Consider the following 12,849-nt stretch of genomic DNA (forward strand, 5'->3'; position numbering starts at 1 on the left):
ATATATATATATATATATATATATATATATGTATACATACAATACCTTTCAAAAGTATGAGGTTGGTAAGATTTTTGAATGCTTTGCTCATCAAGGCTGCATTTATTTGATCAAAAATACAGTAAATATGATTAAATATAAGTTAAAATAACTTTTTTCTATTTTAATATATTTTAAAATGAAATTGATTCCTCTGATGTGTTCAGCAGTCGTTAGGTTTCAGTGTCACATGATCCTTCAGAAATCATTCTAATATGCTGATCTGCCACTCAAGAAACATTTCTTATTATTATCAATGTTGAAAATAGTTGTGCTGCTTAATGTTTCTGTGAACACTGTGAATTTCAGGATTCTTTTATGAAAATAAAGTTCTAAAGAACATTTATTTGTTTTATAGAGTTTTTTGTGATTGATGTTTTTTGAATTCTGGTTCAAAATTCTGATTTTGAATTCTGATTTGGTAGAATAAGTGTACGTATAGACCTTTTTCCTGAGTAAACGATGAGCTCCGTCATTACGAATTCGAACTTCCGATTGGATGCTCTTCTGTTCCGGTCTCCATAGGAACCCATTCAAATAGTGCCCATCTGTTTTTAATGTAGCTAACGTCGGCAGCTTTGTGTCATCTACACACTCATTAAACTTTGAGGAGTGAGGCACTGACAAATGACGGTCATTGCGAAACTGTAGTGTGATGGCGCTATGGAGCCATGTGCTTTTAAAAAAAAATTTTTAATAGGTTTAACATTAGATTATCAGCTCAGAATATATGTTAATTTGACTAGAAACACTGAAGACCGGAAATGCAAAGCATCCTTCCGGTTAAGAGTCAGGCGTGACTTCCGCGTTCAGAAAAAATGATTATACACACATTGCTGATTTGAAATGTCATTGAAACATAGTTTTGACATTTCTCAGTATCCCTATTAGCTAAATAGAACATAACTGCCCAGTGGTGTTGCTAAGATAGCCACCAGAAGGATTGATATTGGCATGAGGCTCTTAAAGGAACAGTTCACTTTTTTACTCTCATGTCAATCCAAACCTGTCTGACTTTTTCTTCTGCTGAACAGTGAACACTCAACTGTTTTTGTTCATACAATGAAAGTAAATGGGGTCCAAATTAATACTGAACCCCACTGACTTATACTGTATAGACAAAAGAACGAAAGAAAGTCATACAAGTTTGGAACAACATGAGGATCATTAAATTATGACAGAATTGGCATTTTTGGCTCAACTATCCCTTAACAATATGTAAATACTCACCACTATGAGTTGGCCAAATGTAAGAATAGTTGGTCCAATTTTAATAAGAGTGTTGATGATGGCTCGGAATCTACAAAGGTAAGATTTTTAGTTTAATGTCACATGGCAGCATTTAAAAAACATTTGCATATAAAAAGCATTTGGCTGTGACTATCTGACCTCTTAATGGAATCCACCAAGCGTATGAGTCTGAGGACTCTCAAGATGAAAACGATGTCCAAGATCTGGCGACTTGTGTAACCTCCAGCTGCAAACAAAAAAAATTGGTCATTCAATTGCAAAGATAAAGACAGTAAGATTTCTTAAAGCTATGCTTATATAACACCTAACAACTTTGATATAAAATCTAGTAAATGCAAAACTGTATCCAAGTACATTGCATCAGTAGTACATAAGTATATACTTCATAACCTTCCTAAGCACTTACAGTGTTTGAGTGCTGAGTTAATGATAGTGCCAAAGAGTGCAGACACAATAATGATGATATTAGTAAATTTAGTAAATGCAAAACTGTATCCAAGTACATTGCATCAGTAGTACATAAGTATATACTTCATAACCTTCCTAAGCACTTACAGTGTTTGAGTGCTGAGTTAATGATAGTGCCAAAGAGTGCAGACACAATAATGATGATATCAAACCTGTAAGAGATCGATTTAATTGAATTTGATTTCATGTGAGCTAACACAGATATTATGTGATCAAATTCAGTGAGCCATACAAAACAAAGTCTCCTCACCAGTTCCAGAAATGATGTCGAGCGAAGAACGCCCGCGGCTCGGTAGCGTACAGTTTGAGAATGATCTCCAACATATAAAGAGCCAGAAAACCCCACTCAGCATTTGAGACCACAGGGTTCTCCTCATCCAGACCAATGAATACAGCATTCACCAGGATAATCAGGTCATAGACATACACAAACATTCTGGAACACACAATACAACAAACAGATGACCATATGGCAAGCACATGTACAAACATGTTTAACAGCATCAATAGGATGTCCAACAGGGTCACAAAAGGAAGTCATACAACTTTGTTGTTCCAAAAAAAAAAAAAAAAGAAATGTCTCAGTATCAATGCAAGTTAGATATTTTGTGTCCATGTACCTGTGATGAACCACATAGCGAATGAATCTGCTGACTGAGGAATTATACATGGAGGGGAAACAGATTTGAATGGGGTGTGGCTGTGACTTCACTGTGATCACCTGAATACTCAGAAGATCAGCAAGCTGGACAAATGCAAACTTCCCTGCTCAGACAATGAAGATTAAGGGGGAAATTCAATAAAACAGCAGTCAAATATTTGACTATTTTTGAAGCAAAGAAAAATCAGTCTGACCTATGTGTCCTTTATTCTGATCATCTAAGACGCTCCAGAGCAATTCCTGGTGAGCAATACTGATATTCGGCTTGACGAGTTTAACCAGATGGTTCCATTTGGCCTGGGTCACCACAGGCTCTCCACCTTCACCCCAGGTCTCCTGAAGCAAAGAAAACACCCGGCACATCTTAAATCTTCTGGCCTTCACCAGCTGCCGCACTTCCTCCTAGAAAACAGGAAAGAAATCAAGAAGAACTTCTAGAACTAGCTATAAAAGAAATCAACTAGAACTAGCTATAAAAGAATGAGCTAGATTATTAGATTGATCAATAGTATTAAATGCAAACATTAATAGATCAATAAACTTGTTTCAATGTTATTTAATATTAATTAGTTTTAATATTTAAAAATATACATATAAATTCAAGATTAATTTATTTTAAAATAATTTATTTAAAATGTGACCAAAATAAATGTGACTGAGAAAGTTGCATGCTGACTTGACAAAGATGTGAATACCTTAAGGTACTTTTTGTAGTTGTTGTAAACGACAGCAAGAAAGAAGGACATGAAGGTATATGTGTTGATAACAATGTATAGAATGAAGAAAATAGTGAAGAAAACACTGTAGTTGTATGCCGGCATCCTACAATGAAAATATAAAAATAATATCACAGAAGCATTTGCATAGCATGCTTAAAGCACACTGTGGGTTACTGAAAGTCTTTTATACTGTTGAATATACATACTAATAAAAAATTCACCAAAGAGAATAAAGCCTAAAAGGAGAGAGAGAAACTTGCAATAGTTCAAGACTTACATGACATCAGGGCTATTAGCAGTGGTCACTAAAACATAAAGATCGAAAACAATATCCAAATAGTCAGTGAAATATGGAGAACCATCAATGGTAAGAAGGCCCCTAAGATAAAAGAAAAAGATAATAATACACTTTTTTTCAATAGACACAAATGAGATGACTGGAAAAGTCCAGAGGTATAAATGGTTGATACTGTATCTCGGATTACCTTTTCCCAAACAATTTAAGAGCCATGAGAGAAAAGACCAACACGCTGAACATGAATAAGAGAAAAACATAGGAGATCTGAGGCAGTGCATTCCGAATACTCCTGAACGCCCTCCGCAGCTACAGACACAAAAGGGAGGGGAAAAGAATGGGTCTGGAGGACATTTGTGGAGGACATATAGACATACACTACCAAGTTTGGAATGGGTAAGATTTTATAAATGTCCCGAAACACTTGAACAACAGTGTATGTTTTCTCCAACTTTAAGCTTTATTTCATGGCAAAATTATCTGAATGGACATTTTCAAACTATAAAAAAAGAATGAATCAGTGAATTGGTAAGCTAATTAAACAATGCAGGAACTACTATACATTTATTTATTTGATTTTGTGCTTTGAGGTTTTCTTACTTGTCTTCCCTCTGTAACATTGACTAACAGAAGAGGTCTTAAGACCCTCGACCATCGGATGGCAAAGTAGCCTGTTGCTTTCAGAGCCCCGTATATAGTCAAATCTATGAAAGAGAGCTGTGAGATGGGAAGAGTAAAGACAGATCATGAAACAAAAAATACAGTGATATTCAAAATCTCCCAAAATTTATAGGAATGCAAGCAAGTTTCACGACACACGTAAACCCTCTTCCTGGCTTCACTAAATGTCTACTCATAGTCAGTGAATGCCACATTTCCTGGTGATCCTGCAGAACTGCTGAGAATGACAAACCCCGTGCTAAAGTTCATTTCATAACATTGTTACGACTACAGTACATTCTCAGCATTTTCTTATGTTTGTACAGACAGAACACTTTAGGTGAATTCACTGGTATTATATTATATCAATAATATATTATGATATGAACCAGATAAAACTGACTATGTATCTGTAAATAAAATGAAAATTGATCTATTTCTTATTTACAGTCCAAAAATATTCTTTTTAGATTAGAGGCCTACCGTTACAATGACTATGATGCAGATATTTTTAGGATCCTTCCAGAATTTATCCCTTGGAATGACTTTGGCATAGTGTACCATCCGCACAGTGAACGCAGAGAGACATATGATCTCAATTGTAGAAGTCACCTAGAGACCACACATGCACACACACACACACACACACACAACAATGTCACAGAATTTTACTAATAACCATCTAATAAGATTTTAATCTAAGGTTACTTTATCAGAGTCTAACTGCCAAATGGTTTGGCTGTGAGTGTCTGGGCTAACCACAATTAGCTGGGCAACAAATAAATAAATGTGGATAGTGACAGAAAACACCATCTAAAGCTCCTGACATTCTTCCATAGAAAGTGACTATTTTTCAATGAACATGAATCTCCATGAAATATCCCATTGTGTCATATGGGGGTTTGGCATGGAATACAGGATGTCATAAAGGCAGTAAACTGTTTTATGTTGCTAGTCAAATACTTTTCCAGTTCACATAGGTACTCTACTATGACAACAGACCCTAAATTTTCATTTCAGTACATAGAGGTTCATGCATAACATGTTTTATAGTTAAACATAGATAGAAACAATGAACATCCAAGAAATATTCAACTACCCATTCACATAACTACACAAAGGTCTGCAACGAATTGCACATTGGATAAATGATTAAACCACTGCTTCGCTGAACAAATTTCAAATGTAAGTTTAAAATGTTTTTCACTCATACCCATATAGGAATTGGCACAACAGCAGGATCCTCAAAGAGAGCCAGAGCAAGATTTATAATGATGAACACATATACCAGCGTCTGCATGAACAAGTGATTGTACAACAGGTACAGCCTGTGGAATATTTTACAGATTTTATAATACACAATCTAGTAATAGTCAGTTATATAAATGATTGCTGGAAAGTCATCTCTTACCTCACAGCCTGTGGCGAAGTATCAAAAAAGATGTTCCTGTTATACTGGGCATCTGACACATATACTGTGGCAAGGTCGAATTTCTAAAACCACATCAGTAAACATCAGCGGCCAAGAAGAGAGAATAAAAACAGGCCATTATAGTCCATTGCATATTTTATTTATCCACTTTTAAAAATATTTTCTAGTTAATTTTAAATGATTCTGTGGAGTGACAAATGGATTTATATAAGTGCAAATATTCCATGTAATCTCTCAATTAATATGATGTCATAAAATCTGCGTAAATACCAATTAATAAATTAAATAATTAGCAAAAGGCTGTGTATAACTGGATTAAATGGAGTGGCATACCATTCGACACATCAATTCTACCAAAACTATTACGTGCTATAACCTCCCTTTCAAACTACAGCCATCACTCAAAAATGGGACTAATATGTGCACGTTTATGCGAACAGTTAACAGTGTGGTCCATGCATAATTATATTTGTATGGCAACAGACAAACATAACAATGCATTTCTCTACAAATGATAAACAATTAACAAGTAAAGAACTTCTGAAATGTTTGCAAAAGGCAACAACAAAAAAAAAAACTTTTCAGTGCTTCTCTTTTTTTTCTTGACAAGCAAGACACCAGATGTTTCTCTGATTGCATATAATGATCCAGATTTAATAGGACCTCCATGTTGCGGTAAGTTCTAGACTTTCCATCCCAATTAATAAACCAACCAATCCAAACTTAATATCAGAGTACCATCTATGAACCTGAACGTATTTTTAAACCCATCTTTTTAGATGTTTACATTTTGCGGCACATTGATAAGTACAGGTTTCCAAGAACACTATATCCACGCAACATACCTCTGTCATCTCATCTGAAACGTTACTGGAAACATTGTTTCCTCCATTGGTTAAACCTTCATCCTTTGGTAAAGTATGGCCATTTGGTTTTTCGGTCTCTGACATTTTTCTCTGTCCCTCAACGTTTCCCTGTCCTTATGCACCTGATACAGATCCAGTTCGCAGGAAATCCAGTCTTGAAAAAGTTCATCTTGCAAACGAAGCGAATTTACTAATCCTAGTATGGTGAAGGTCTTGCTATTACAAATTCATGATCCACGCCTTCGTATTTGGAAAATGACCGAGCAACGTCAGCATGGCCAAATTAATATTTAATAGAAAAGCCATCTCACCAATCAAATTGAGAATGGTCTCATTAATATTAAGAAGCACAGCCTTCCATTGATTAGATGCCTTGCTTAGATTGGGTGAACGTCATCTCTAATTAATATTCATAAGGTCAGGCCTCGCCATAGTAGGATTTTTTTGGTTTTATCCCTCGCATTCCAAACGGCGGAAAAGTGTCATTTGGCTTTAACCTCCACAAATAAACAATTATGGTGCGAATAATATATTTGTCAAGGATGCATATAAGAATTTATTATACTGCTTATTTAAAACCGACGAGTTTGTACAGCTGTTTTTGCCCAGTCATGTGACTGAATCCAGCGGAACTAGCGGAGAGGATCCACAGGCTCAGAGTTTATAGTGACGTCTCAAAGAAAACACCCCAACGACTGTGTTATGATTAACCCATTGTTCCCTTATGTTTACACTGTAATTTACGCTGAGATCTCAAAACTAGAGGAACACCATAATATCAAATAATGTATTATTACGTTTTTCAGTGTATAATTACCTTTATAAAATAAAGTGTTAGGCAGACAAAAAAAGAAAAAGACCAACGACTGTAAAACTTAATATTTATTTATTTTACCAAAAGTTATTTCTATAAATGCCATAGTTTGAAAGATCAATACAAGTCTATGCAAACAATCTTTTATTTATTTAAAAAAAAAAAAAGTAAATAAATCAATATCTGGGGACAAACATTTTAGTGCTCATGATGAATAGAAAGAAAAATCTAATAAAGTTATGTGATTGTTAAATGCATGTGAACTAAGCACTTTTTTTAATTAAAGTGTTTTGAGCGTTGTTTATAACAACATTGCTTTAACATTGCTTTAAAAGACAAGCAGCATTCTACTGTAGGTGTCAACATGTCAAAGTTAACAGGAAACAATTTAAAATGTGAAATGTAAAATTATTTTATTGTGGTATATAATATAAACCAGGAAATTCACTAATAAAAGATGATTATATTTCCAGCAGATGCAAATAACAACAACAACTACAACAATAATAATATATAAATCTCAAATATATAAAATTGTAAAGACTGCGAAATTTAAACATCCCATTCTTTAGTCAAGATAGAAATGTGTTTAAAAATACACCACATTCTTAAAACATCTGTGTCTGGAACTGCAGCACAAGGGGTCACATATATAAAACTTATCTAGGTTATATTTTTGTTATTTATATCTAAATTAATTTCTTTCCTTTCCATGAATTAGTGTATGTGAGTAGAGACACTTTTTGGGCCCTAATCTAAGTGTTACGTTGAACTCCTACATGAGTACGTGTTCAAACAGTGTCTGAAATGTGTTTCATATTTAACTTTTATGAGTTGTTCTATGAGAACAATCTGAAGTCAAATTAATCTCGGTGGAACGGGGTTCATCCTGATGGAGGAGTAAGCACCGATATGCTTGATGAGATTGGGTTCAACGCTGTGTGCCTTCTCACCTGGCCTCGATCTGGCTATCTTGTACAGCACCATGTCTTTTGCATTTCCCTGAGTGCAGACGGCCTGGTCCAGGTATTCAGCGGCTCGAATGGAGGCGTTACCTGGATAGAGCATAGCAGGGGTGCAGCATTCAGTGGCAGGACACACAGCGTACAGCTGAGGCGAAAGTCGTCTGATTTCTAGGAGATAGTGCCTCCCTGCCAGCTCAGCCACGGCCATTACATAGAGAGCCAGAAAGAGAAAATGAGGAGGTGAGAAGGTAAAAGAAAGAGGTGTACAGTGAGATAACAAAAGGAGGAGCATCATAGCCCCAAACAGGCCGAGACCCATCCATTCTAGAATACGATAAGGTTCTGGATTCCAGTATCTCTGCAGACGTTCTGGATGGTAGAGCTTAATGTATAAAGTATTAAGTGCAAATCTCCGTGAGAGTATGTTTTTAACGGATGAGAAAAAACCAGTCAAAGGAAGTGCGTCATCCTCCAGGACAACAACGTTTTTCGGCCTCATCAGGTCCCATCCTTTGCGCAGGCAGAAAACATAATCTCTTTTCTCCTTCTCAAAGATGTTGGCCACGTCTCGGCTCTGCCACCTTTCATCAAGAGAACGTCTAACAACCAAAAACTGTTTCTCCAGAAGCAAAGCATCCACATTTAAAGTGGGACCGCTTTCGACGTCACAGAGCATGACCTCAGCACATGGTTTATCGCCACACGCTTTGAGGAGCGATTTGAGCTGTTGTGCCACCTGTAACAGGTAGTGATAGTCCCTCCCCTCTGCTCTCCTGGCTGTCACTACAGTGACCAGGAGATCCGGTTTCTTGGCAATTGTTTCCAACGGGTCCTTCAGGCTTTTCGTAGAGGCTGCTGCTTCCCAGAAACGCAGGGCCTCCTGGCCTCTGTCGTAGCTTTCTTGTAGTGCTGCATCACTTAGTGAATCAAGATAAACAGTCTTTAAAAAATAATATGAGTAAAGTAGACGATGACAGCATATAGGCAGTATCACTCCAAAGGTTAAAACACACAAAAGCAGCCCTTGAGCTACTGGGCTTGACCAACGAAAGTGTTTGCTTGTACAAGTCCTCCATCGAGGCATCTGTGTTTGTTTAAACTGTGATCACAATTCACTTCTGTGGCAGTTAAAACAGTGCTGAGGTGATGGATATGTGACACAGGTGGAGGGACAGGGGGAACCAGATTTGCGCTGATATGCAGTAAAAGTCGTGTCATATACAAGCTTATGAATTTAGAGAGCCTTCTCAAGATAATTCCATATTATGTATCTGTAAACAAGAGTGATATACAGAGTCATACTCTCATTCTTATTGTAAAAAAAACATTAAATATTACTAAAAACATTCTAGGTCATTAATACATTTCTTTAAATAAAACATTATGACACACACATATATATATACACTGTATATGTATGTATGTATATATATATATATATATATATATATATAATAACAATGTAAAACATTGTAAAAGTTTTCATATAAACGAGACACTCTAAAGACATTTTTTGTGGAATGCCCCTTTCTGTGCAAAAAGCTCGTAGAAAGCATGAAAAACGATATGAATGAGCTTATTGCATAAAGAAAACAAACCCGGAAGAAATGACCCGTTAAGTGAAATAATAATGAATTCAACAAAGCATTATTGTTTTATGAAAACTATTTTAGCATTATGAAAAATAGTTTAGCATTCCTACCAGAATGTGGATGTTGAGCACCTAAAGACTAGAAGACAGCAGCCGAGACTGAACAGCGTGTCAAACATCACGCTTGATGACCTATTTGCCCAAATCTAATCCAAACATCAACAGTTACGGCGTTTCCGTATTACCGTAACACACGGACCAAATGCGCATTTAATTCACAGGGAAGCAATGTTAACCGTTCCTTACCCGGTAGAACACTGAGTGCATCCAGGGAGAGGCACTCATAAAGCTGATTCAGTGATTGAGATCGCATTTAACGAATTTTAGGACGTTTTTGTATCACAGGAGACCGCAATTAAAATATCATCATCAAGAGCTCATAAACCACCGTGATTGGTGCCTCATAGCCAGCGCTAAGTAAAGTAACAGAAACCGCGTGATAACGACATCACGTGATGTAATTACAAGACCAGACACTAGATGGCAGTGTGGGGTTAAAGACGGTCTGCCGTCGATGCGCGGGGCAAAATGAAATGTGCAAAAGAGAGATTTTTGGTAGGTTGGTGGTAGACCAGAAGGTTGGAGGAAGGTAAGCTGTATGCCGTGTAATAAGTAATCAACAGACTATCAAATATAGGCTAAGTTATAAGGTGTTTCTCAGTCTTAAAATGTTTTTATTTGTCTTAACATCACAGTGAATGAGATCAAGCTTTAAAGAAGAAAGAACACAAGCATCTTAACATTAGCATCTAAATAAGCATAAAAAGAATTGAAATCACCTACTCAAAACCTAGAAAACGTTTCAGGGAAAGTTTGACACTTCTTATATGATCTATATCATAATAATTTTTACATACTATACCCTCCTGGGACCCAGTCATTTTGTCCTCTGTAGAGGGCATTATATTTAAGCTAGGGTGACCATACGTGCCATTTTCCCCGGACGCATCCTGGCCAGGACGCGTCCGGGGAAAATGGCACGTATGGTCACCCTAAACATTTAAGCGAATTTCTCTGAGACCGTACTTGTCACAGTTTTAAGTCTGGATGTCCTGTAAAGAGCACATTCAGGGGTTTTAGGCTGATGATACACAAGGCAACTTTTTGAGCAATGTTGCCAGGCAACTTTGGTTAATGTTGCTGTCAATGGGCAATCAGGTGAGACACAGGGCCCACAACCGATCTAAAGTATCCAGATAGAAATTTGTTACCCATTCTCAGTGGGAAAGTACTCAAGCAACATTGCTTAACAAAAGTTGCCGGCAAAATTGCTCAAAAAGTTGCCCTGTGTATCATCAGCTTCAGTGATACCAAATGTTTGAAAGTTTCATCATGACCCCTCCTTCTTCTTGGTCTTTAAAAATGGCTGACATGAATTTAGTGATCAAATTTAACACCCTTATGCAAATATGATCATATATTGTCATGTAAATCGGACTAATTTTCAAATTGTTTGTAGTATATGAATATCTCAGGACAGTGGGTTTTCAAAGCAGAATATGACTTTCTGTTGTGAGACATGCATCAATTACATTCATGTCCACTGATGAGGACACCAGGACATACTTCACTATCAGGCATTTTAGGGTATAATGACTAGAAAAAGAAATTATATAGCTTATTAATATTTCTATGAAAAATAAGATTGTAATGAAAATGTTGCTAAGCTTTTACTCTTATTATTATACTTCTTTTTCATCACATGTTGCCCAAAGAACAGATTAATATGCAAATTAGAGACAATTAATAGATACATCGACTATAATAGCAAAACCCATTTTTGGCCATGTTTACGCACATACTGTGTAAAGTAAAATAGTACATCAAACCATTCTCTAATATCTTTCACACACCATAGTTGACAGTCTATGAAACTAAATCCTGAGTCACGTTCTGACACGCACCATGGTCACTTGTGTTCTGGTTAAACACACTGAAATCTAACCCACCCTTGTAACCAGACTGACTTCTCATCACCTGTACTGTTAGGGAAAATGAAAAAGAACAAATTTTCCATTATGTTTAATTTTGCCTATAGTCTTACAAAATGCCACAAGGAGTATGGTCAAATTAAAAGCGCAAATTAGGAAGTAGATTTTTTTTTAAAAATCTACTATTTTAAATTCGTCTTCTGCTCAGTTTATTTTCTCCATATTTTGCATTTACATACAGTATATTTATCACATATGTTACCTTGAATAGAGAAATCCATTTAGGATTAGAATATAAGATGTTGATGTATAAAGTAGGCTATGTTGTTCTATTATAAGACAATAAAGTAAGTTGTCATGGCCGTTTTAAAGACAACAACCAACAACACTGTCAAAAATTAATGACCATCGGACACTGTAATGATTTGTAAACAAGTGTTGACTTTGACACACAAAGTCCAGCAAGTAAATAAAAGAGCAGCCCTCAGATGGAGTGAGCACACAGGGTGGGTCTTCATGGAGTGCATCAAGATGAACAGGTCTGTCCAGCACTCTGTCAGCCTCTTTAATAAAGCACATCCTCAGCACTTCTGCACATTCATTCTAGCTGTGCAGAGAGATCACTCAGGTGTGCACACATGGCGACCAATACAGGACAAATGGGCTACCTGCCCCGTGGAGGGGCAATATTCTGCACCATACCCGACATCCTCTACCTTCCAGAGCTTGTGAGTTGATTTAAATTAATAGATTTTTATTGATTGACTTTTTTTATTGACTTTATTGATGTTATGTTTCCATTAAAGTCACCTTGAAACATTATGAAACAAAAAAACTTTTATGTAATTTATTTATTGTAAGTTCAAATACAAACATACAGTATTTGTTAATCAATCTAAGTGGTACCTATTTAATTGGTAAAAATTAGTTAAAAAGCATTTAAAAAATGCAATTAAGACCCATAAAATGTTGAAGTGTGTTAATCCAAAGATTATATTGTTAATTCCAGCCTACTTAAAGTGATTTGATTCATAACTTAAGTAAATACATACCGTACTGTATATATATATATATATATATATATATATATAAAAGTA

General features: G+C 36.0%; 3 protein-coding genes across 4 annotated transcripts in view; 1 reads left to right on the top strand and 2 right to left on the bottom strand.

The window, feature by feature from the left end:
- The window catches only part of LOC107751119 (two pore calcium channel protein 1-like), a 9,062-nt gene extending 2,402 nt beyond the window's left edge, over positions 1-6,660 (bottom strand). Inside the window, exons 1-14 of the mRNA XM_016566725.1 lie at positions 6,371-6,660; positions 5,505-5,587; positions 5,307-5,421; positions 4,577-4,705; positions 4,034-4,150; positions 3,624-3,742; positions 3,416-3,517; positions 3,115-3,241; positions 2,614-2,821; positions 2,379-2,523; positions 2,009-2,194; positions 1,846-1,910; positions 1,429-1,516; positions 1,270-1,339 (exon numbers count right to left, since the gene is read on the bottom strand). Coding sequence (XP_016422211.1) covers positions 1,270-1,339; positions 1,429-1,516; positions 1,846-1,910; positions 2,009-2,194; positions 2,379-2,523; positions 2,614-2,821; positions 3,115-3,241; positions 3,416-3,517; positions 3,624-3,742; positions 4,034-4,150; positions 4,577-4,705; positions 5,307-5,421; positions 5,505-5,587; positions 6,371-6,475 — 1,659 coding nt within the window. The 5' untranslated portion in view covers positions 6,476-6,660. The remainder of the gene's footprint in view (positions 1-1,269; positions 1,340-1,428; positions 1,517-1,845; positions 1,911-2,008; positions 2,195-2,378; positions 2,524-2,613; positions 2,822-3,114; positions 3,242-3,415; positions 3,518-3,623; positions 3,743-4,033; positions 4,151-4,576; positions 4,706-5,306; positions 5,422-5,504; positions 5,588-6,370) is intronic.
- The window catches only part of LOC107751121 (myelin and lymphocyte protein-like), a 7,858-nt gene continuing 1,426 nt past the window's right edge, over positions 6,418-12,849 (top strand). The window contains exons 1-2 of one of the 2 annotated variants that reach the window (XM_016566729.1): positions 6,418-6,438; positions 12,360-12,480. In XM_016566729.1, coding sequence (XP_016422215.1) covers positions 12,391-12,480 — 90 coding nt within the window. In that variant the 5' untranslated portion in view covers positions 6,418-6,438; positions 12,360-12,390. Of the gene's footprint in view, positions 6,439-10,362; positions 10,411-12,359; positions 12,481-12,849 lie in introns of those variants that run through there. The other variant, XM_016566728.1, reaches the window with a different exon arrangement.
- On the bottom strand, positions 7,493-9,994 carry LOC107751120 (transmembrane protein 246-like). Its single transcript, XM_016566726.1, has 2 exons — positions 9,873-9,994; positions 7,493-9,441 (listed from the first exon to the last, which is right to left on the bottom strand). The coding sequence occupies exon 2, from the start codon at positions 9,252-9,254 to the stop codon at positions 8,064-8,066; it is 1,191 nt and encodes a 396-aa protein (XP_016422212.1). The 5' UTR covers positions 9,255-9,441; positions 9,873-9,994; the 3' UTR covers positions 7,493-8,063.

Source organism: Sinocyclocheilus rhinocerous, unplaced genomic scaffold (genome assembly GCF_001515625.1).
Source record: "Sinocyclocheilus rhinocerous isolate Xijiao unplaced genomic scaffold, SAMN03320098_v1.1 scaffold1413, whole genome shotgun sequence".
Classification (NCBI taxonomy): domain Eukaryota; kingdom Metazoa; phylum Chordata; class Actinopteri; order Cypriniformes; family Cyprinidae; genus Sinocyclocheilus; species Sinocyclocheilus rhinocerous.